The sequence below is a fragment of the Psammomys obesus genome, unplaced genomic scaffold, assembly GCF_907164565.1.
Source record: "Psammomys obesus unplaced genomic scaffold, mPsaObe1.curated_primary_1811, whole genome shotgun sequence".
In the NCBI taxonomy this organism is placed as follows: domain Eukaryota; kingdom Metazoa; phylum Chordata; class Mammalia; order Rodentia; family Muridae; genus Psammomys; species Psammomys obesus.
The window spans coordinates 12522256-12543331 of NW_026596039.1; the positions used below are offsets into that span (position 1 = coordinate 12522256).

At 44.6% G+C, this 21076-nt stretch overlaps 3 protein-coding genes across 4 annotated transcripts; 1 reads left to right on the top strand and 2 right to left on the bottom strand.

Annotated features, from left to right (window-relative positions):
- Nucleotides 1–47: 47 nt before the first annotated feature.
- On the bottom strand, nt 48–6432 carry CUNH11orf52 (chromosome unknown C11orf52 homolog). The gene is made up of 4 exons (XM_055621716.1): nt 6253–6432; nt 2042–2079; nt 1035–1099; nt 48–492 (listed from the first exon to the last, which is right to left on the bottom strand). Exons 1-4 carry the CDS (start codon nt 6324–6326, stop codon nt 244–246), a joined length of 426 nt encoding a protein of 141 aa, XP_055477691.1. The 5' UTR covers nt 6327–6432; the 3' UTR covers nt 48–243.
- Nucleotides 6433–9872: 3440 nt separating this feature from the next.
- On the bottom strand, nt 9873–11574 carry Hspb2 (heat shock protein family B (small) member 2). Of its 2 annotated transcripts, XM_055622398.1 has the most exons (4): nt 11551–11574; nt 10935–11414; nt 10213–10536; nt 9873–9922 (listed from the first exon to the last, which is right to left on the bottom strand). In XM_055622398.1, exons 2-4 carry the CDS (start codon nt 11026–11028, stop codon nt 9891–9893), a joined length of 450 nt encoding a protein of 149 aa, XP_055478373.1. In that variant the 5' UTR covers nt 11029–11414; nt 11551–11574; the 3' UTR covers nt 9873–9890. The 2 variants fall into 2 exon arrangements, with proteins under 2 accessions (XP_055478373.1, XP_055478372.1); XM_055622397.1 differs by having other exon boundaries at nt 9873–10536.
- A 180-nt stretch (nt 11575–11754) lies between these two features.
- Cryab (crystallin alpha B) lies at nt 11755–15415 on the top strand. Its single transcript, XM_055622399.1, has 3 exons — nt 11755–12248; nt 13289–13411; nt 15074–15415. The coding sequence occupies exons 1-3, from the start codon at nt 12048–12050 to the stop codon at nt 15275–15277; spliced, it is 528 nt and encodes a 175-aa protein (XP_055478374.1). The 5' UTR covers nt 11755–12047; the 3' UTR covers nt 15278–15415.
- Nucleotides 15416–21076: the final 5661 nt, after the last annotated feature.

Sequence of the window (21076 nt, forward strand, 5' to 3'; positions counted from 1 at the left end):
TTTTTTTTTTTTTTTTTTTTTTTTGTGCACTTAAATGTTTTTTGGAATTCAGCTCACCCATAACTCCATGATGTTAACAGTGGCAAACCAAAAGAGTCATAGTGGAGAGAGTAGGGGGACTCAACTCCCGATGTTCTGGTGTTCCTTTGGATTACCACGTGGTCACCATCCCTCTTCTCAAACACAGTAGATTGTTCTCACAGGATAGTAGCGTCACGGAACCCGGCGCTTCCTCCCAATGTCTCACACCAGGGTTCCACTGTTGCGGTCATAACGAGGTGTGACCTGGGGGAAGCGAAGGGTGGCGTACTCGGTAGCAGCTTCCGAGTGCAGGTGTTTCACCTTCTTCCGAGAGGATGGCTGCATTTGGCTGAGCACATGAATGTCGGCGTAATGCAAGTTGTTCTCCTCCGGTGTGGAGTCTGAGCTTTTCTCTTGAGATACAGGCGGCTGTAACACTTGCTCATACATTGGTGCTGTTGTTTCATAGCCCTGGTAGAAATCAACAGAATTAAGGGAGGCTTCCATGCAGGGCCGGTTAGACTGCTGTCCCTTTATTGTGCTCCTTTGGGAGGCTTGATAACACAACATGAGTTCCTGTTTCTCTCTCTCTCTCTCTCTCTCTCTCTCTCTCTCTCTCTCGTGTGTGTGTGTGTGTGTGTGTGTGTGTGTGTATACCCCGGGAGAGGGTCCCTGCATTCCACCTTGTTTGAGACAGGGTCTTTCTTGCTGTTTGCTGCTGCATAGGCCAGGCTAGCTGGCTGGACAGTGTCTGGTGATTTCCTTCTCTGTTTCCCATCTCCCAGAAGAGATGTGCTGGGATTTTAGAAGCTTCTGCTACTGCCTCTGGCTTTTATGTGAATTCTGGAGATCTGAACTCAGATAGTCAGGCTTGCACGTACGTGCTTTACCTGCTGAACCGTTTCCCCAGCCTGACAGAGCAATTTCTAATGAATCTGTCTTGGGGTGAAAAAGCTGTGCACTGGAATCCAACATGTGAGTGGGCCAGAGGGAGGACAAAGGCCTGTTGTTACCTTTGTGCCATTCTGTAGTAGCTGTTGCTGCTTCAGTATGCTCAATGTGGGTCTTGCTTGGCTCTCTGTGGAGAAGGAAAACCAACTTAAACTCATTCTCTTTCCTGTCATTACTGAGACTGGCCTTTTCAAATGTCTCTCAGACTATGAGCGTGGGCATGCAGCAGATCCCTCTGGTTGCATTCCTACTTCTCTCACGTCTACTAACCTACTCCCAGACTCCTCCTCAGGATGTACACTCTGGCCCATTCCCTATCTGGCCGTCCTGTCTTTCATCCTCCCTGTTCACCAGCCCTCAGTTCTATAGTATGTGATAAGAGTTCATACTGTACTTGGCTCTGGGCCTTGCTCTGGGGGAGGTAAGGATGAGTAGACATTTCCTCTGCCTTGGGAAATCTACAGTGCACCTGGGAAGGGATAGGAGGCAACAGACTACTACAAAAATGTAGTACGTGCTCAGTTACACCAATGGGCCATGTTCAATCAAGCCATTCCCCACCCCCACCCCCACCTCCAAGCGTTTGCATGAGCTAACTCCTCTGTCCCTGCTAGCATCCTCTTCGTATTGACTTGTGAACTTGATATTTTATTCCTATGGCATCAGGGTTTTCTCCATGTTCAGTTATACCACCTATAGATAATATAATTATGTATTTACAGGAATCTGCCTGTCACAGTTGATTTTCGGTTCTTCCAGACTTCAGACCTTGGGACCTTCCCCTGGGCCTCTCTTCCTCACTGGGAACTTACAGAACTGACCTACACTGCAAGTGCTCAATTGTATTTTGTAAATAGACGAAAGCATGAGCAACCAACTCTAAAGTAGTGGGAAAGGTAACACCCACGGGCTCAGAGCTAGCCTCAGACTCAGTCAAGATTCTTTTTGTTCTATCATCTCCCTTTGTCTTGTCCGAGATCATGTCTCTTTTTATGCCTTCTCCAAAGATGCTGGCTTTACCGGTAGTCGTCTCTGATTTCCCTTGCTCTTAATACCCTTCCCCCATTACCTGTTTTGTTTTTCTTCTGGAAGGTTGATGGGCAGCTCCTGTGTAGAGAAACAGATCACCCGTGTGCAAGAGCTCTGTACATTCTCTCCATCACATTTGCTCTGTGGTCTCCTTCACGTTCTTGGGTGACCTTCCCTCACCACCCCAAAGATCCACTCCGTGACAGGGTCAGCCTGAACGTACTTGTCAAGGATGTAACACCTCTCTCCAGTGGATGGCTCTGGAAAGTTGAGTGGTAAAACTGACATAACCAAACCCAAAATACTGGTTTAGGCAACCAGGCACTACATGCCAGGGATGTTGCTGGCTTGTAGGCTATTCTGGGATTGTCTATCAAGTTAATTCCAGTAGAGGCTAAGGGAATTCTGCCAAATTATGGAATATATTCCTGGATCCAAGGCTGAGTCTTCAGTGATATTTGGAGGGGGGTCGGGAGGGATCTTTGGCAACCTGGGACTTTCATCCTGGGAGTTAGAGGAGCTGTCACAACCAGGGCTGCCTACTTAGGGCCCCTTAAAACTCTATTCCAGTAAGTGACTCTCCTTCCTGCTTCCCTGTCCTTGTTTTTAGTTAACAGACAAAGTGTGAGATGCTTAACCTTTAATGCCCTCTGGAGCACTCTGACTACAGAACTGGGAACACTGAATTTGGGGAGTGACTCAGCAACCTTGCTCCTGGGGTCCCTAGTGGAGCCTGCATGTCTACATGATTTCAATGACTGATGCCCAGGGAAACAGCCCTTGTCTGAGGAAACAGGGTGAATAGTTTCAGACTTACTCTGGGTGCCTATTCTGGCTAGTATATTTCCAAATCTCACCATAGCCCTGTCTGTCTGGCTTCACCTCTCCTCAGGAAGTTCCCTTCTCTTGGAAATTAAAGAGAAAGGAAAAGAGAAACATGCAGACATCTAAATCATGTTGACTGTACTACTGTGGGGGTGGGGAATTGGGTTTTTTCCACACACACGTTTGATAAAGAGCTCTGTTTTGGAGTGATTTTTGGAGTGAAGTTCTGAGACAACTTTCTGAGAACCAAGAAGTCAGTCTTTAGCTAAATGCTAAAGGTGGTGTAGCAGGAAACCGATTTCTGCCAGTCTCTCATCTTCTTCCTCTCCTTCTTCAGCTCTTGCTTTGTGTTAGGACTGCCTTATCAGAGCCTGATAATAGGAATCAATGTCTTGCCCCTTGTCATTCCTGTTTTCCTCCTTGTTTCTATTTAACTGGACAGACAGAATATTTAATTAGGGAATGCATGACTGCAGCCATCCAATTTTAGTAAACAGATCCTGTTCTTAAGTTGGATATTGCATAGAACCTGGACAGAACCTGATAGTCATAGGTGACAGAACTGGTTATAGATTAGACTTAAAGAATCTAAATGGGCCGTCATCCACAGCGGATGTAAGAATAAAAATAAAAACAATCATTTCAGAATGCAGTTAGCAACAAGGATAAAGATCCTTCAACATAAATGCATATACTGCCTGATATAGCAATCTCATGTCCCAATACATGATCATTCATAGATAGACATGGATTCTTATTGTGGTATTACAACTTCAAAATAGGAAACATCCTAAATGATCAATATTGATGAGTGACTAAGTAAATGGTAGATATAGAAGGTGGCAAACTAAAAAGTCAGGCAGGGGAGACAGGTGAAGCATTGTGAGTTTGAGGCTAGCCTGGTCTACAAAGGGAGTCCAGGATAGCCAAGGCCAAGGCTACACAGAGAAACCCTGTCTCAAAAAGTCAAAAAGCCAAAAAGCCAAAAAAAAAAAAAAAAAAAAAAAGGTTCTGGAAGAATACCTAATAGTATGGAAATTTTCACTGCTTATTAAGCTAATAAAAAAATATGCTGTGGGATTAAAAACTGCATGTTTAAAAATAATATGAAGAATGGCTCAGTGGTTAAGAATGTTCTTACAGATGATCCAAGTTCAAGTTCAGTTTCCAGCATCCATGTCTGGTGATTCACAGACACCTGTAACTCCAGATCTGAGGCATTCAATGCCCTTTTCTCCCCACCCACCAGACACATAATTAAAACTAAAATATTAAAATACAGCATGGGAGCACATGAAAATGTTATTGTTTTTACTGGGTGCTTGTACTTATGATGTCTTTCTCTCTCTCAAGGTTTATTTTTCTATTAATGTGCATTGGTCTTTTGCCTGCATGTATGTCTATGTGAGAATGTTGGGTCCCCTGGAACTGGAGTTACAGACAGTTGTGAACTGCCATGTTGGTGCTGGGAATTGAACCAGGGTCACTCTAGAGGAGCAAACAGTGTCCTTAACTACTGAGCCATCTCTCCAGCCCTTTATGGTCTCTTTTTATTTTCTACTCTCTTATTTTTCAAACTTTCTGCAGCAAATGCTTATTGCTTCTGTCTCAAAAACTGCAATAATGAATATTCTATAGGAGAAATTATCAGTTATCATACTATCTTTAGGTCTGGGGTTTTAATGTGATTAGAAAAAATTGTCCAATCCTACTTGTGTTTTAAGATGCATATTAGATTTTGTTTAGAATGTTTGGCATCGTGTTATTTCAATGGGCTCTGGAGTTAGAATGACCATTTCTGAATAACTGTGAGACTTTCCACATGTTTTTAACCTCCCTGAACCTCCACGTTCTTAGTAAGAGAATGAGCATTGTTAATAGAATCTAAGCACCATGGAGTTATTGTTAAGGATTAAATAAAATAGTCTAAGATAGTAAGCATAGCTCCTAACATAAAATGAACATCAACAAAAGCCAGGCAGGTGACTTGCCTGTAATCCCAGCACTTGGGAGGCAGAGGCAGGAGGATTGCCACAAGTTCACTACCAGCTTGGTCTATGTAGTAAGTTACAGACCAGTCAGAGCTATAGCTCAAAACCCCTATCTCAAAAATAAGTAAATAAGGGCTGGGTGTAGTGACACCCACCTGTAATCCCAGCACTGGGGAGGCAGAGGCAGGTAGATCTCTGTGAGTTCAAGGTCAACCTGGTCTACATAGAAAATTCCAGGACTACACTATCTCAAAAATCAAACAAAAAGTAAATAAATATATACTTATGCAAACATAGGCAAATATAAGCATGTATTTATTTATTTTTGTTTTTTTGAGACAGGGTCTCACTATGTAGCCTTGGCTAGCCTGGAATGTCCTGTCTCTGACTCTCAATTGTTGGGATCAAAGGGATGCACCACCAGGCTTAGCCAAATTTCCTTTTATTGCTACCGTCTGCATCTGTCACTTCCTGGTACAAAGCACATGCTCAGTAAATATTTGTTTAATAACCAAATAGATAAACTAGCAGGCACAGAACTCGAGTCCGGTATTGTTTTCAAATTGTAAGTGCTTTCCAGTGTATCTCCCTTTTCTCTTTATATTCGATGTTTACTTGTAAATAAATCATCTTTGAACTCTGCTCCAGACATGGAATAATATAGCTATGAGGCAGCTGACAGGATTAAGCCATATTTGGGAGTTTGTAGAAGTGATAAACACCCTGGGGGAAAAGCCACAAATTATCTATTATAGGGACTGTTTTTTTTTTTTTTTTTTTTTTTTTTTTTTTTAAGAAAGTGAGGCCCCAGAGAAATGGTGGGACCGCCTGAGGCCACACAGCAAATAGCATGAAAGTTACATTCACATTTTCCACAGACACTCACTCTCCTTCCCACTTTTGCCGTTTCAAACAATCATTTGTCCAAATCCAGTTGCTCAATCCACGATCACATCTCTGACTACCTCGTGAGGAAAGTATGGGCTCTGGAGTCCAGCAGCTGGCCTTGGAATCTTGCTTTACCTGCTAAGTGACTAGCCATGTGACAAGCATGTTTAGCTTCCCTGAGCCTTCACTCCTTGACTGGTTATACGATGGGAGCAACCGTTAAGACCACTTACTCACAGAAGTGTTGGGACAATTGAACGAGGTTATAAAGTGGCTGCATATAGAGAGCAGTCAAACGCTCCAGTTATTAAGATCTGAGGAAGAATGAAAAAGAGAGCAGCAGAAGGAAAGAAGATAGAAAGAAGGCCGGTCCCCGAGTCCAGCCACTTTACTGCTTGCTGTGTTTTCTAAGCGTCCTCAGGAGCTGGCTCTCGTGTTCCACCCAGGACGCGCAGGTGGAGAAAGGCACGGTCTCCAGGCTCTCTGATTCTCAGGGTCTCGTAGCCACCACCTGAGACGGTCCCCTCCGTCTTTCGGCCCTACTCACCAGCTTCCCCCACAGCACAGCCTGTTCCCCATGGCGGATGTGTCTCCCAGGGAGGCCAGCTGGTTTTCAGACATAAAGAGCTTTGCGCATTTCCTGGTTCCCGCTTGAGCGAACCGCAGCAGCTCCCAGGGACTCTCTGTCAGTGTCGGATTTCAACCAAGTAGGTTGGACCTTGGAAGCCACCTGGCGGAATCATTCCCAAGTGATTGCTCCCAGCCAAAGGGATAAGAAAGACAACGGGCTTCCCGGTGAGAGTAACCTCACCTTTGGGATTTGAAACTCCTTTTGATGAAGCTGCAAGCTTCGCGCTGCAAGCCTCGATTTATAAAGAAACCTGAGATACAAAAGAGCTCTGGGTTTCCAGAGGAAATGTTTCTCACTGTATCTCACTGCCTTTGAAATATATCCTGCCACACTCAGGTTTGAGTTTCACTGTCAAGGTACAAGTTTCATATGTTCCCAAAATGGGTTTGAATCCTAGAGGCTTTTGAAACCTGAAATGTGGGGAGATGGAATGCTCGCATAGTCTCAGAACTATAACGAATGCGCGCAAATCTAACCGTTAACCTTTTAGATTTCCAGCATGGCCAGGCAGAAGCACTCAAAGTATTACCTAATACACCGGATGGCTCAGGCACTCTGGGCGGAGCCCTCAATGTCATCTCCCCAGTTCAGGACTACGAAATCTCCACTTACCCTGCTTGGCAGCTTCTAATTGGACTCATTCCTCACTAGCCAGCAGCTACGATGCAGCTGAATAAATTTCCCTTAGAAAACGTGTTTCCGGGCTGGAGAGATGGCTCAGAGTTTGAAAACACTGTCTATTCTTCGAGAGGTCATGAATTTAATTCCCAGCAACCACATGGTGGCTCACAACCATCTTTACTGGGATCTGACGCCCTCTTCTGGCATGCAGGTTGTACATGCAGATAGAGCACTCATACACATAAAATAGATAAAAAATCTTTTTAAGAGGTACTGGATCTCGTTCCGCGCTTTAGTCTTGCCTGGATATGCTGTGCTTCCCCGCTTTCATTTGCAAAACTTGTAATAAAGATACTTGTGCAATAAAGATACTTTCCGCCAGGAAAAAAAAAATATTTTTAAATAAGAAAACATGTTTCCAGGTTGGGTATGGTGGTGCACGCCTTTGATCCCAGCACTTGGGAGGCAAAGGTAGGCAGATCTGGCCTGCCTGGCCCCAGGAACTCCCTCAGTAAGTCTTAGATATTTCTGCTATTATTACTTCTTGTTCTCAGCCAGTTATCAGACGGCAAAGCACTTTATTTCACTCTCTCATGTTCTAATCCTCACACCAACTTCTTTCCTGCAGACCATTCTCTATCCTGCTATGAACTATAGTCTTTTTTTGTTTTTTCATTTATTTATTTATTTATTTATTTATTTATTTATTTCTCTATTTATTTATTTATTTATTTATTTTGAACTATAGTCTTTTCATCCTGTAACCTGCTTCCCCTCATTGGCTCAAAAGCCAGTGATAATTTCCTGTTACTTACAGGATAGAATTCTCAAAGCCCTTCATAATCTGCTCCATTTCCAGTCACCTCTTTGGTAATTTACAGGAGTTTATCCAGATTTTTAGAGGGCCAGAAACTACACAGAAAAGACCAAAAGTACCTGATATGCCTTAACTATAGAGTGATAACAAAAGCTAATGACTATTCTATTGAAATCTGACCCAGTCAGTTCATGTCTGGAATAACTTTAGGCCTCTTGCTGCCTTTCAGGTTCTATTGTCAGTGTGTTACAAAAGAAAATTGTGTGTGTAAGAAGTGGAACAGAAAGTGCCTCAAGTTATGGCTGAACAGACAAGGCACAATATCAGCAGGGGAGGGAAGCTTTAGGAGAAATCAGACAGCACTGGCTGTGCCGGCCTGTAGAAAGCCGTGATGTCGTCAGTGACTGTCTGCTTTGATATGGGCTCAGGTGAAGGGCTGAAGAAGTAACAAACCTCCTTTTCCTTAACCATTTCCTTTAACTTTCTGCATGAAGATAAAAGCTTTTATTAATCTTATCGCTAATGATACAAGAAAAAGTCAGATAACTTTCCCCAAACAGCTAGAGAGTAAACATTTAAAATTTTACAGGCCATGTCATGTATTCTTTTATAATCTTTGAAAACATAACACACACACAGACACACACACACACACACACACACACACACGCACTCAACTGTCTTGGTCTGCAACTGTCAGTTTTCTGACCACTGCTATAAAGTATGTGCTTTGTCTTGTCAGAGAAACTGTTCTCTTCAGGCTTTCACTCACCCAGATGTAAGGCTCACTGAGGGTAGCCAACCAAAGACACCCATTCCTTATAATTTATATTTACAGTAGTTGTCTCCCATGCTTTATTACTTGGTCTGTGTATTACTTGACATTTACTGAACTACTAAATGAAGAGTAGAATATAATCAATGCTGTTTCTCTGAGGCTTGCTTTTTATTTTACTCATTCGCTATGAAGCGCTGGGGATCTAAGCAGAGCCTACACCTGTCAGGCAAGCAGCCTATTCCTCCAGGTCTTGCTTTTCTTTTTAAAAAGAGCTTTTTAAGCCGATAATCAAATTATTTAAAGAAGGGCTCTTACCTCCGGGGTTTACACATCCCTAAGAAGGGTGTGAATGGATCTCACAAACTTTGTTGACAAATTTCCATGTGTGTATTTTCCTGGTAAGAGGATTGATAGCTTTTGTTGGGTTTTAAATAGACTTTCAACCCCAAAAGTTAGGAAACAACCACATTAATGAAAGAATTTCAGATATCCGCCATACCCTGGAATATATATTCAGTCATATTCATTTGTAAATATATATGAATGGCTAAAAAGAAAGCTCTTGGACACCCCTCAAATCATACACATGCATGCATGGTCTCTTGATTGTGAAGAGATAAGTGTGGCCACAGCCTCCTCCCAACCAGCTGATGTTTCTGAATATATTGTACCCCTATCTTCACCTTCAGCCTTTCCTGATTTTTCACCACTACAACACGGCAGTAGTTGAGTCTTAGATTAGGTATAATGTTCCTTTCTACAGGTTACAAAGTCAGACACAATTGCTTTCTTGCATGGGTCTTCCCTTCCCTCATGGGAAGGTTTGTGGGTTCAGTGACAACGGTGGATTAATGTGTCTGTGTGTCTATGTATCCACACTCCTTGCCCTTCCCAGAGACCTTTCATTGCACAGCCAGTGATACGGGAAAGCAAAGCATTCACTCCAGAGCATCAGGCACCTCTCTCCAGCCAAAAAACATTTTCCTAACCCCTACCCAAAAAAAGGGCCAGACAGACTGGAGACCCTTGTTTTTGTGTCTCTAATCACCAGCTCAGACAGTGCCCTCTGGGCTGTTTGGATGGCGCATCCCGATCCCTCCCAGGATCACTTTCTCTTTTGTTGCATTGTGAGAAAATTATGGCTAGGAATTTGATCTGGAGCCAGTGTGAGCTTCCGGGTGTGATCTCAGCATCCAAGTGTGAGCTCAGGATGCTGAGACGATGGGCACATTTCACAGTGGAAATAGCTGCCTATGACTTTCTTCCCATCGGTTTGCCATTCGGTCTTCCAGGCCACAGAACAGGAGCAGCACAAACAAGGCCGCCGAGGTTTGGGGTTTATTCAGCTCCGCTCAGAATTAAAGCAAAGGCTAGGATAGATACATCAAGGGACCAAACCAAACACTGTGAACCACGCACCTATCCCATCCCCCGAGGACAGTGCTCCCTCTGGGCTGTGGTGGACTTCTGGCATCACCGCGGGAGGAAGACAGGGGGATTCGCTGGGTGCTGGGTCTACCGCAGGCAGTCAGGGCTCAACTCTGGGCTACCTCTTCCTCTTCCTCGGGATCAGGAGGCGCAGGCAGCAGGGAGATGTAGACCTCATTGACTTCCGTGTCTAAATGCCGGCCACCCCGAGGCGCCTCCAAGTTAAGGATACCATCGTGGGAGAGGGCAGCTCGGACTCGCCAGGGGTCCACATCTGCAGGCAGGACATAGGTGCGACAGAACTCTCGGGACACGAAGCCGTGGCGGTCCAGACGCTGGGGGTGTCGGGCAGACACCTCCAGCAGGTTGTCCACAGTCCTCACGGTCACCTCATCTGGGGTGAAGTGGCTCACATCCAGAAACGCTTGGAACTTGCCCTCACTGAGCCTGAGCTCTGAGGCCCCTGCCCTGCCGCCCTCCCCGGCTCTGGCGGCCCGAGGCCGGACATAGTAGCCATGGTAGAGGGTGGGGGTCAGGATCTCTTCTGGCAGGAGGCCTAGGGGCACAGAAAGAAAGAGAAGGCAAGAGGCAGGATGAGGGAGGAGGCAGTGGGCACAGGGCTGAAAGGTGAGAGCAGGAAGGGCAGGTGGGAAACTACTGAAGAGGGGCTGGGAAAAGAAATGAGATGGCAATGGAGTGTAAGCTGGAACTGGGAGGACAGAAGCGAAACCAGAAGTACTCGGAAGCATGGAAGGCGTACCCAAAGCGCTGTGGCTCGAAAGCCTGTCCGAAGTCTGTAGCAAGAGGAGAGAGCCTTGCTTGAGGGGGGAGTCTGGGGTGGGAGATGGCTCACCCCAGGAGTTCACTTAAGCCCCAGGTAGGGTGGAGGCCAGTGAAGCTGGGCGGTGAGCCCAGAATTTCAAGAGGTGGGGGTGGAAAGCATCTGGACCATACCTTCTCCGAAGCGCTGCTCGCCCAGGCGGCTGGGGTTGGCAAATTCGTACTCGGCAGTGGCTGGGTGGGCGTGTGGTACTGTGCGGCCCGACATGACTACCGCGGTTGCTACGAGCAGCCCTGATCTCAAGTGCAGCCCCAACAAGATCAGGGCGACCCCTCCAACTTCAGGAAGCGCCAGGACTCAGAGTGGGGGCGGGGTCTACACCACCCAAAATAGTGCCGAGCCTCTGGGGGAGGGCATGGAGCCTGGGCCCAGAGTGCAGCGATGAGGGTGTGATCTGCACAGCCTAGACCCCCCAGTCCCCTCCTCTGCACACCCTTCAGCTGTCGCGGGGGCCTAGGAGGACAGCTGAGGGTCCTGGTCCCGGAGAAAGACGGCGGTGCACTGCAGGAGATCAAGGCCTAGTTGGACCTTCACAAATTGTACAATTCCATATCACTCCTTGTCCTTCTAAGTCGCAGGCACTGTGCACACTACTTAAAAAAAAAAAAAAAAATGTAAAGACTTAAAGTTCCACTAGCCACATAGCATCAAAAACGCAAGAAACATTTTCTGTCTTTTTAATTCCAGGCTCTTCTGAACCTAGATCAAATCAGAGTTCCAGTCAGATACCTGGTCCTGATTTGCTGGCTCTCCTCTATGTATCCACAAAGAGTTAATGTCCCTGTGGCCCAGCCTAGGAAGATTCCAGTCCCTGCCCAGGCCCAAGATAGTTGCTGGCTCAATTCCCCTGGCATGCAAGACTTCAGAGGAGGAGGGGCACTCCACCAGCTGCTTGGGATTCCTGACTCTGTCCTTGCTCCAGAGAACAAGGGTGGGGGTGGGTGCCACTGGGTGTGGACAGAGAGCTAGTGAAACAAGACCATGACAAGTCCCTGGCTGCCCAGCCGTGTCTGTGTTTCTCTTTTCTTAGCTCAGTGAGTACTGGGTATGTGTCACCCTGCCAAATCCCCGATCACAAGTCTCCATGAGCGGGCGATGAGCCGGGATAATAAAACCCCTGACATCACCATTCCAGAAGCTTCACAAGACTGCATATATAAGAGGCTGGTCGGAGCTGCAGCTGAAGGAGTTGACCAGGCAACTGACCCTACACTCATCTGGCCACCATGGACATCGCCATCCACCACCCCTGGATCCGCCGTCCCTTCTTTCCCTTTCACTCCCCCAGCCGCCTCTTCGACCAGTTCTTTGGGGAGCACCTGTTGGATTCTGACCTCTTCTCAACTGCCACTTCCCTGAGCCCCTTCTACCTTCGGCCACCCTCCTTCCTGAGGGCACCCAGCTGGATTGACACTGGACTCTCAGAGGTGAGTCTCCCCTAGGCCAAGGCAGGACTGTCCTTTCCAGACACTTCATCTGTTTTCCAAAGCCGCTTTGGGCACATGTGTGTGTGTGCAAAGGTATAGAGAAATGAGGGTTCTGTTTCCTTCTTCCCTCGGTCCCCTGCTTCTGTTTGACGCGCCTCTGTTTTCTGTTACTTTTTTTTTCTGTATATGGTGAAGATCATCTTCTGTACCCTAATGATGAAGCAGGATACCCTTTCTGGTTTTATTCATAATGATCTGTGTTAAGTGCTAGTTCAACTGCTTCACTCATCTCTCTAATGGCCGTGGTCCTGGCAGATTTTATCATCTCAAACTGTAAAGATGAGATAGAAACCCACTCATCCTGAACTCTTCATGCCCCCTTGATGCCGCTGGAGACATCAATCAATATTGTCTCTCTCTTCCCTTGTCTATGCTCTTCTGGGTTCCTCGGGGCTACAGCGCACTGACCTCAGTCCATGCCTTAAGAGGAATGGATGTCTGTCCACTCTTGGGAAACCCCCGACTTGTCCTAACAGGGTGGGAGATAAGATTAGCAGAGGCTGTCACAGATAACGCTCTGGTTTAAAAATATTCCAGTGTGAGGAAAGAGCAGCTGAGTGGGCAAGGGCTTTGGAAGGACAGGACTGACAGAACATTCCAGATGGAGTGGGTAGGAAACTTGGCAGGGGAGCCGAACAAGAAAAAGGGGCCTTTGTCTTCTAGACAAACGACAAAGCCTGCACTGGGTAGAGATGCAGCAAAATCCATGCCCGGACCCATCCTGTGACTGGTCCCTAGTGACCTGTCTTCTTCCCTGTGCCCCTAAGTGGAGTTTGGGACTGATGGCCAAGAGGTCATCTCACTCTGTGTCTCACATGCACCAGCCACGATTCAAAACAGGGATTAATTTTTTAAGCAACCAAGAGGGGGATGAATTATCTGGACAGGAAGTAAATCTGCTGACAAATGAATGAGCCTTCTCCAATCTAACAAACATCCTACCATCTTCTCTCCTCCTCCCCGCCCCATTGTTATTCTAGATGCGTATGGAGAAGGACAGATTCTCTGTCAACCTGGATGTGAAGCACTTCTCCCCAGAGGAACTCAAAGTCAAGGTGCTGGGAGATGTGATCGAGGTGCATGGCAAGCACGAAGAACGCCAGGTGTGTGGACTTTCCCTTTGTCAGTTCCTTCAGTGCAAACTGGATGGCAGGCTCCGCCATCAGCGGACTTCCAGGCCCAAACAGGAGGGACTAGATCAGGAGTTGCAGATCAATGGCTACGAATCGAAATGAAGCTAAATTAGGGACAGATCTATGGGTAGTGTTGTGGGTTTCCTGAGCTATTTGTTTTGACTACCTGTCTTGTCCAGTGACATTAGAATATCGGAAGAATTTTCAAAATTTCCAACCCTCGGGTACACCCTGGGCCAATTGAATCTGAAGTTTTAGGGATATATCTCGGGCATCAACATTAAAAAACAAAACAAAACAACCCTCAGTCTGTAATCAAAACTGGCAACCATTGATTTAGGGGCAATGTGTTGCACATAATGGTTGTGCATAATGACATTAACTACGGGGTTGAAGGCATTTAAGTCTGTGGCTTTTAGATGTTCAGTGTTTCATGCCTCTTCTGCTCATCTTAATGCTAAGCTACTTGGTTTGTCCCCTTTTCGGAGCTTCAGGATTATGACCATGAGGAAGTCAGTTAATTGAGACCTGTTTGTGTGGCTGCTCAGGATTCAGGTCTAAGGTCTAAGGGTTAACATCAACAACACCTCTTGTAACCAGGAGAGGTGGCACACACCTGTGATCCCAGCACTGGGCAGGCAGAGGCAGGCTGATCTCTGTGCATTCGAGGCCAGCCTGGTCTACAAAGTGAGCCCAGGACAGCCAAGGCTACACAGAGAAACTCTGTCTAGAAAAAAAACAAAACAAAACAAAACAAAACAAAAAAACAGCAGCAACAACAAAAAACAACAGACCAAAAAAAAAAAAAATTCCTGTTGCATTTTTGGCAATTTTTGTCCTGACTTCCTGAAAAGGTGTTATGATACTCAGCTGGGTATGGTGGCTCACACCTTTAATCCCAGCACTTGGGAGGCAGAGGTAGGCAGATCTCTGGGTTCCAGACCAGCCTGGTCTACAGAGTAAGTTCCAGAAGAGCCAGGGCTACAAAGAAAAACATTCATTACCTATCTCAAAAAAATAAAACAATTAAAACTCAGGACCTGTGTCTAATTAGAGTATCTTAATGTCCTTAGGCTGTTTCAGTTTTGCTCATATGATTTAAAACTGGACCATAGTGTGCCTGATAGAGTCACCTTATATAACATCAGCAATCCCATGGGTTAGGGACATTCCAAGGCATTCTTGAGGAATTGAGACAACTTACGGCTTCAAGGACAAAGATCCTCGGTGCCGAAGTTCAAATTCTATGGGTCCAGCCAACACGGATTCATTCCTTTGTGGGAAGTGCCCTGGGTGTAATTGTGTCTCAAGAGATGAAAGATCTGTGAAGTCCCCGGCTGTTTTAGATTTCTTAGACTCTGACTGGTAGGTGTGATCATGTGGGCAATTTATTTTAGCCATAAGGCCTGGACAGACAGCTATTGACTTAGCTATCTGTATATTTGCAGTGTTGAAGATGAAGCTAGGGCCTTTTGCCACTAGGCTGTATCTCCAGGGCCAGATATTTCTTTTTTCCTTATGATACCAGGGCCATTTGGTCTAACCTAAGGGAGGGAGATGCCTGAGTCTCTGGCAAGTGGCCGTATTTCCTGTTCTTATTTCTCTGCTTCTTCCTCCATTCTCTTGGATTAGGACGAGCATGGCTTCATCTCCAGGGAGTTCCACAGGAAATATCGGATCCCAGCTGATGTGGATCCTCTCACCATTACTTCATCCCTCTCATCTGATGGAGTCCTCACTGTGAATGGACCAAGGAAACAGGCCTCTGGCCCTGAGCGCACCATTCCCATCACCCGTGAAGAGAAGCCTGCTGTCACTGCAGCCCCCAAGAAGTAGATTCCCTTTCCTCCTTGCATTTTTTAAAACAAGACAGTTTCCCATCAGCGAATGAAAATCTGTGACTAGTGCTGAAGCTTATTAATGCTAAGGGCTGGCCCAGATTATTAAGCTAATAAAATATCGTTCAGCAACACAGCTGTCTTGTGTTTGCATTGTCAGTGTGTTTTAAATACGTGTTCAGCTATAACAGATCTATCTGATTTACACACTATGATTCAGGGGATTCCAGGGTTTTGCTGGCCAGAATGACTGGCTCCAGTACTTCCTCGTGGGACATCCAAGAGAGCCACTCACTCTCATGGTATTCCAGTCTTCCGTTTGTAACACGCTGTACTAGTTAGAACAGAGTTGTAAGGAGATCAAGGAGAGAGAAATGGGTGAGGTCAAGTCTGCATCAGCTACAGCTAGCCCCACATAAAAGGTTTCAGTGCAACTCTGAGATTAATTACCTCACCAGGGAGACATGGTGACCTTAGTGTAATTTGTAAGCTAATTCACAGGATGGTAATAGGACATGAGGTGAGCAGCAAACAAGCCTCGTAGGTATAGTGGAAAGTACTCAACAGATACCCTTTAAACCAAGATTACACAATATCCATTCTCTCCCACAAACAAGTTTTTAAAAATCCAGCAACAACAAAATACCAAAAATCAAAGAACACCTTCCTCCTAAAATTTCTAAGCCCTGCAAGAAAAACAAGATAAAACAAAAAACATCACCACCACCAACAAACCCTCCCTAGTTTACTTTACTGAGCCCTACATGCTTTCTTGTAACTGTAGCAATATCTATTACCTCTTCTCTACTAGCTAACTGCTGGCTTCTAGTTTCACTCCAGAGGGTATCTTTTAAAGATTTTTTTAAGAAAAAATTTACTTATGTATACAATGTTCTGTCTGCATGTACACCTGCACACCAGAAGAGGGCACCAGACCTCATTATAGATAGTTGTGAGCCACCAAGTGGTTGTTGGGAACTGAACTCAGGACCTCTGGAAAAAACATCCAGTGCTCTTAACCTCTGAGCACTCTAGTCCCCAAGATTTTTCTAGTAATTATCTGTATGGGTGTGTGTGTGTCCCACAACTGGGCTGTAGAGACCAGAGGAAATATTTGGGAGTCTATCCTCTCCTTCTATCATGGATTCCAGGGGGCCAACTCAGGTTGCCAGGCTTCTATAACAAGTGCCTTTACTGGTGGGCCATCTTGCCAGCCCACAAAAAAAAAATAATCTTAAAGTTAGATAATTACTTAAACGGAACGTACAGTTTGGGAACTGATCATGCTTTTGAAATATTTTTTCAGAAACAATTGCCTCAGGTCTTCATGATACAGGAGAGAGGAACTAAGAGAGTATGAGTTTCTTTTCTGTTTTTATTTATTTATTTATTTATTTTATTTTGATTGTCTGGTTTTGTTTGTTTGTTTTTTGAGACAGGATTTCTCTGTGTAACATCCCTGGCTGTTCTGGAACTCACTCTGTAGACCAGGCTGGCCTCAAACTCACAGAGATCCACCTGCTTCTGTCTCCTGAGTTCTGCAATTAAAGGTGTGTGCCACCGTGCCTAGCAGAGATTCAAATCTCATAGGTTCAATGATTCCTAACAAAAACAAAACAACCCCCTAATAATCTAATAATAATGACATACCATGACCTACTCAGAAATCCCTTTTCTCTAAAGTCATAATCAATACCTGTGTCTGTGTAGCGATCAATATTGGTTACATAAGGAAATGCTATTATTCCTTTTTGGTCTAGCCAATGGCAAGGTTTGATCCAGTATTCATTATACTCTTCCAAGCCATGTGCTCCATATAACAGAAACCAAATTTAGCCAAATAAAGCAGAAAAATCCCCTTTGTGATCCAAGTATGGTAAAAGAGACAGTAAGGAGGTAAGGAAATGCTTCTAGGAACTATTTTTAAACTATGAAAGTGTGCTGAGGAGATAGCTTAGTGATAGAGTTGTTTAGTATGTATGACTGTGTGATGTCCTACTTCCCACCCTGACCAAGAAAAAATAAAATGAGACACTAAGAAAAAGTTGAAATGAAAGAAAGGTGAAGGAGAGAAGTGTATGGGTGTTTGTGTTTGTGTGTGTCTGAGAGATGAGAGAGTGGGGGACTGGGATAAATGGAGACGGTAACTGAAATTCTTTGTCTCGTGTGTGTGTGTGTGTGTGTGTGTGTGTGTGTGTGTGTGTAGGTCTGATGTTGATGGTGCTGTGTGTTTCAGTTGTCCTCTACCGTATTTTTGTGTGTGTGTATGTGCCTGTGTGTCCATATAAACATTTGTCTATGTAAATGGGAGTGTGTATGCTAAGGTTCATGTGTGTCGGTCAGAGTTTAAGCCGCAGGTTGGCGCTTCCCACCTTGTTGGAGATGAGTTCCTTGTTTTTTTGTTTGTCTGTTTGTTTTGTTTTGTTTTCCACTGTGTACTCCAAACTAGCAGCCATCTAAATTCCTGGGATTCTCTCATCTGCCTCTGCCTTTCTTGTGGGACCTCTGGGATCGTAGACATGTGGGCTACTGTGTTTGGCTTGACATTTGGGCTCTGAGCATTTGAACCCAGGTCCTCATTTGTGCACATCAAATGCTTTATCCACTGGTCACTGAGTTGTCTCCCCAGCCTACACCTTATCTTTCTTGAGTCAAGGTCTCTCACTGAACCTTTACCTCACAGATCTGGCTGGAGTGGCTGGCCAGCAAGCCCCAGGCATGCTCCCTTCTCCTCCTCTTCAGTGCTGGGATTACAGCTGCATATCACTGCCTGGTTTTTTTAATGTAGGTGTTGAGGACCTAGTGAAGCAAACTGACTGAATTTTTATTTCAGAATAACTAAGAATCTATAAAGCCATATGGACTTTGTTCTTCTCCTCCTTCTCCTTCTTATTCTTGTTTTTCTTCCTCTTCCTCTCTCCCACTCTTTCTCCCTCTCTCTCCTTTCCTTCCTTCCTCCTTCCCTCCCTCTCTCTTTCTCTCTCTCTTTTCTGAGATAGGGTTTTTCTGTGTAGCCCTGGCTGTTCTGGACTCACTTTGCAGACCAGGCTGGCCTCAAACTCACAGAGATCCGCCTGCCTCTGCCCCACTGAGTGCCATGATTAAAGGCGCCAACACCCTGGCTCTTCCTATGGACTGTCTATGCCCACCCCAGCTCTGAATAATGACATTGAGACTTATATTTGTTTATAATAGCTTTAGGCCTTAGCTCACTGTTGTTCCCAACTAGATCTTATAATCTATGTTTATTCCATGTTCTGACGAGTGGTTCTTTACCGCTTCTTAGTTTCATAGTCCAACTTCACATAGGCGAATCTTTTTGGGCCTCTTTCTTTCCAAGAGTTTTTATCTGTGCCAGAAGTCCTGCCTATTCTCTTCTGCCTTTGCTAAAGGCAGTTCAGCTCTTTATATAGCCAATCAGAAGATGACAGAGAACAATGTTTGCCAAAAAATGAGCCAGGCGATGCTTAAACAATACCAAAGCTTGGTCTGTACTCAGCTCTTTGCTGGTACAGAAATCAATATTTGAAAAATACAACGATAATTGTCACCAGTTCACAAAAACGTCACCCCAACAATTCTGTCCTCCTATGATTTAATGTGCTCATTCAAACTGTATGGCGTGCTCTCATTCCTACGCCGACTGTACACCTACCCCTGCAGTCAATTTTAGATTTTATTACTCACTACTTTATTTCCCTCAGCACTAGGCAACCACGTGCCTACTTATTTATTTACTGCTTTGCCTATTTTGGATACTTCCTTGTAGTGGAATTTTTTAATATATGGGCTTTTAAGACAAGCTTTGGGTTTTGGTTTTGTTTTTGAGCTTTTAAATATATTTGTTGTGGTGGTGGTGGTGGTTTTCAAGACAGGCAGAGTTTCTCAGTGTAGTCCTGGCTGTCCTGGAAGTTGCTTTGTAGACCAGGCTGGCCTCGAACTCAGAAATACAACTCCGCCTCCTGAGTGCTGGGATTAAGGGCATGCACCGCCACAGCTAGCTGCGATTTTAAATGAATTTTTATCGATGTGTGTGAGTGTTTCCTGGATATGCGTCTTGCCATGCACCACATGCACGCAGTGTCTGCGAAGGCCAGAGACGGGCACTGAACCCTCTGGGCCTGGCGTGACAGCAGCTCTGAGCTGCTGGTGTGGAAGAGCAGTCAGTGTTCTTGACGGCCAAGACATCTCTCCAGCTCCTAAACCTGACATGACATTTTCAAAGTTCAGCCTACTGTTGCCTACATCGTACTTCTTTCCTTTTATTGACACACAATATTTCACTAAATAATCTACCAGGTTTTATTTATCCTCCATCAGTTGCTGTGTCTACCCTTTGATTATTATGGGCGTTGCTACCATGAGCACAGTTAAGTATTTTTAATAACTGTTTTAAGTTCCTTGTGGCATAAATGTAGCCATGGAATTTCTGGTCATAGGATTAGTCAACATTAACTTCCAAAGACATAGTTTAGTTTTATTGTGGCGTGTGCACGCGCACGTGCCATGTGCTTTTATATATTCAGCTTTCTGAGGAACCGCCGACTCTTTTTCATAGTAGCTGCATCATTTCACATTCCTTACTAGCCGTGATGCAAGTTCTAACTTCTCCATTTCTGCACCCATCAAATAAGGAATCTGGCAATTTGCATTTGGCTTGGTTTGGGTGATGGGGTAGGACTGAAGGTGTGCTGAGCCTGCACTTTAACACTGAGTTACAATCCTTGCTCTTTACCCAATCTCAGTGGTCTACTAACGTTAGCAAGGGAGCATGAAGTTCTGGGGTATTTTAGTAGGATTGGAGAACTGAGTATATGAAAGGGAATATGATGCAATGGAGAAAAGGCTCTAATAAAGCCTTTGGGATTTATTTGGAAGTCAATAGAAGCTAATAAGGGAATTAAACCAAATGAGTGGAATGATCAAACTAGTAGAAAGTAAGTGGGGAATAAGGACATCAGAAAGGTGTTTCAGCAAACTAGAATTAGGAATGTGACAAAGACAATACAGATGTAAAAGACATAAACACAGATCATATGCACATAAAATTAACAGGATTTGGCATCTGTTTGAATGAGAAAGGGAAAGCTAAAATAATTCCTTAGTTTGTATTTTTGATGATTTTGTTGATTTTGATGATTGTGTGGCTTATTATGTAATATACAATATTAAAAGTTAGAAAGAGTAATTAAGATATATAAAGAACTATGGAATTCAGAAAGATACAGATTTGGAAAAATTTTCAAGACATAGGATTATAAATAGTTTAGATATGTAAAGTTTAGATATATAAATAGTTTAGATATGGGAGTTCAAATGAAGACATTCAGTAAGGAGCTGAGTATTTAATTGTACTGCTCTGGAGACACATTTGGGATGGAAGTATAGGTTGAAAAACTGGAAGTGGGCCAGCAAGATGCCTCAGTGAAAAAGGTATTTTCTTTGAAGCATGAGGACCTGAGATCCATCCCTGGGACCCTGGTGGAAGGAGAAAACCCACGTGTCATCTGACCTGCGAAAGTGTGCTGTGGAACACACACAAACAGAAACAAATTAGTGTGATTAAGCATTAAGAAATCTGGAAGTATGTAACTATCAGGTAAAGGAAGCGTAGTTGATAGTAGAACCTGGGATTAGTAAAAAAAAAAAAAAAAAAAAGTGTGAAAAGAACAAACAATAGCAGTGTTGGAAAGGAAAACTTAAAGGAACTACATAGAAAGGTCAGCCCATAGAAGGACCTGAGAAGTAATCAGAGAAATGTGAGGAAACTGCTTGCCACAGCATCACGGAAACCAAG

Excerpts from the sequence above, each read along its gene's own strand:
- Hspb2 (XM_055622397.1), bottom strand. The coding sequence starts at position 11,028 with ATGTCGGGCCGCACAGTACCACACGCCCACCCAGCCACTGCCGAGTAC. Across the intron at positions 10,537-10,934 it reads CGAGCAGCGCTTCGGAGAAG|GCCTCCTGCCAGAAGAGATC; the intron begins GTATGGTCCAGA and ends CTGTGCCCCTAG.
- Cryab (XM_055622399.1), top strand. The coding sequence starts at position 12,048 with ATGGACATCGCCATCCACCACCCCTGGATCCGCCGTCCCTTCTTTCCC. Across the intron at positions 12,249-13,288 it reads TTGACACTGGACTCTCAGAG|ATGCGTATGGAGAAGGACAG; the intron begins GTGAGTCTCCCC and ends TTGTTATTCTAG. Across the intron at positions 13,412-15,073 it reads GCAAGCACGAAGAACGCCAG|GACGAGCATGGCTTCATCTC; the intron begins GTGTGTGGACTT and ends CTCTTGGATTAG.
- CUNH11orf52 (XM_055621716.1), bottom strand. The coding sequence starts at position 6,326 with ATGTCTGAAAACCAGCTGGCCTCCCTGGGAGACACATCCGCCATGGGG. Across the intron at positions 1,100-2,041 it reads CCAGAAGAAAAACAAAACAG|AGAGCCAAGCAAGACCCACA; the intron begins GTAATGGGGGAA and ends CCTTCTCCACAG. Across the intron at positions 493-1,034 it reads TACTACAGAATGGCACAAAG|GGCTATGAAACAACAGCACC; the intron begins GTAACAACAGGC and ends GATTTCTACCAG.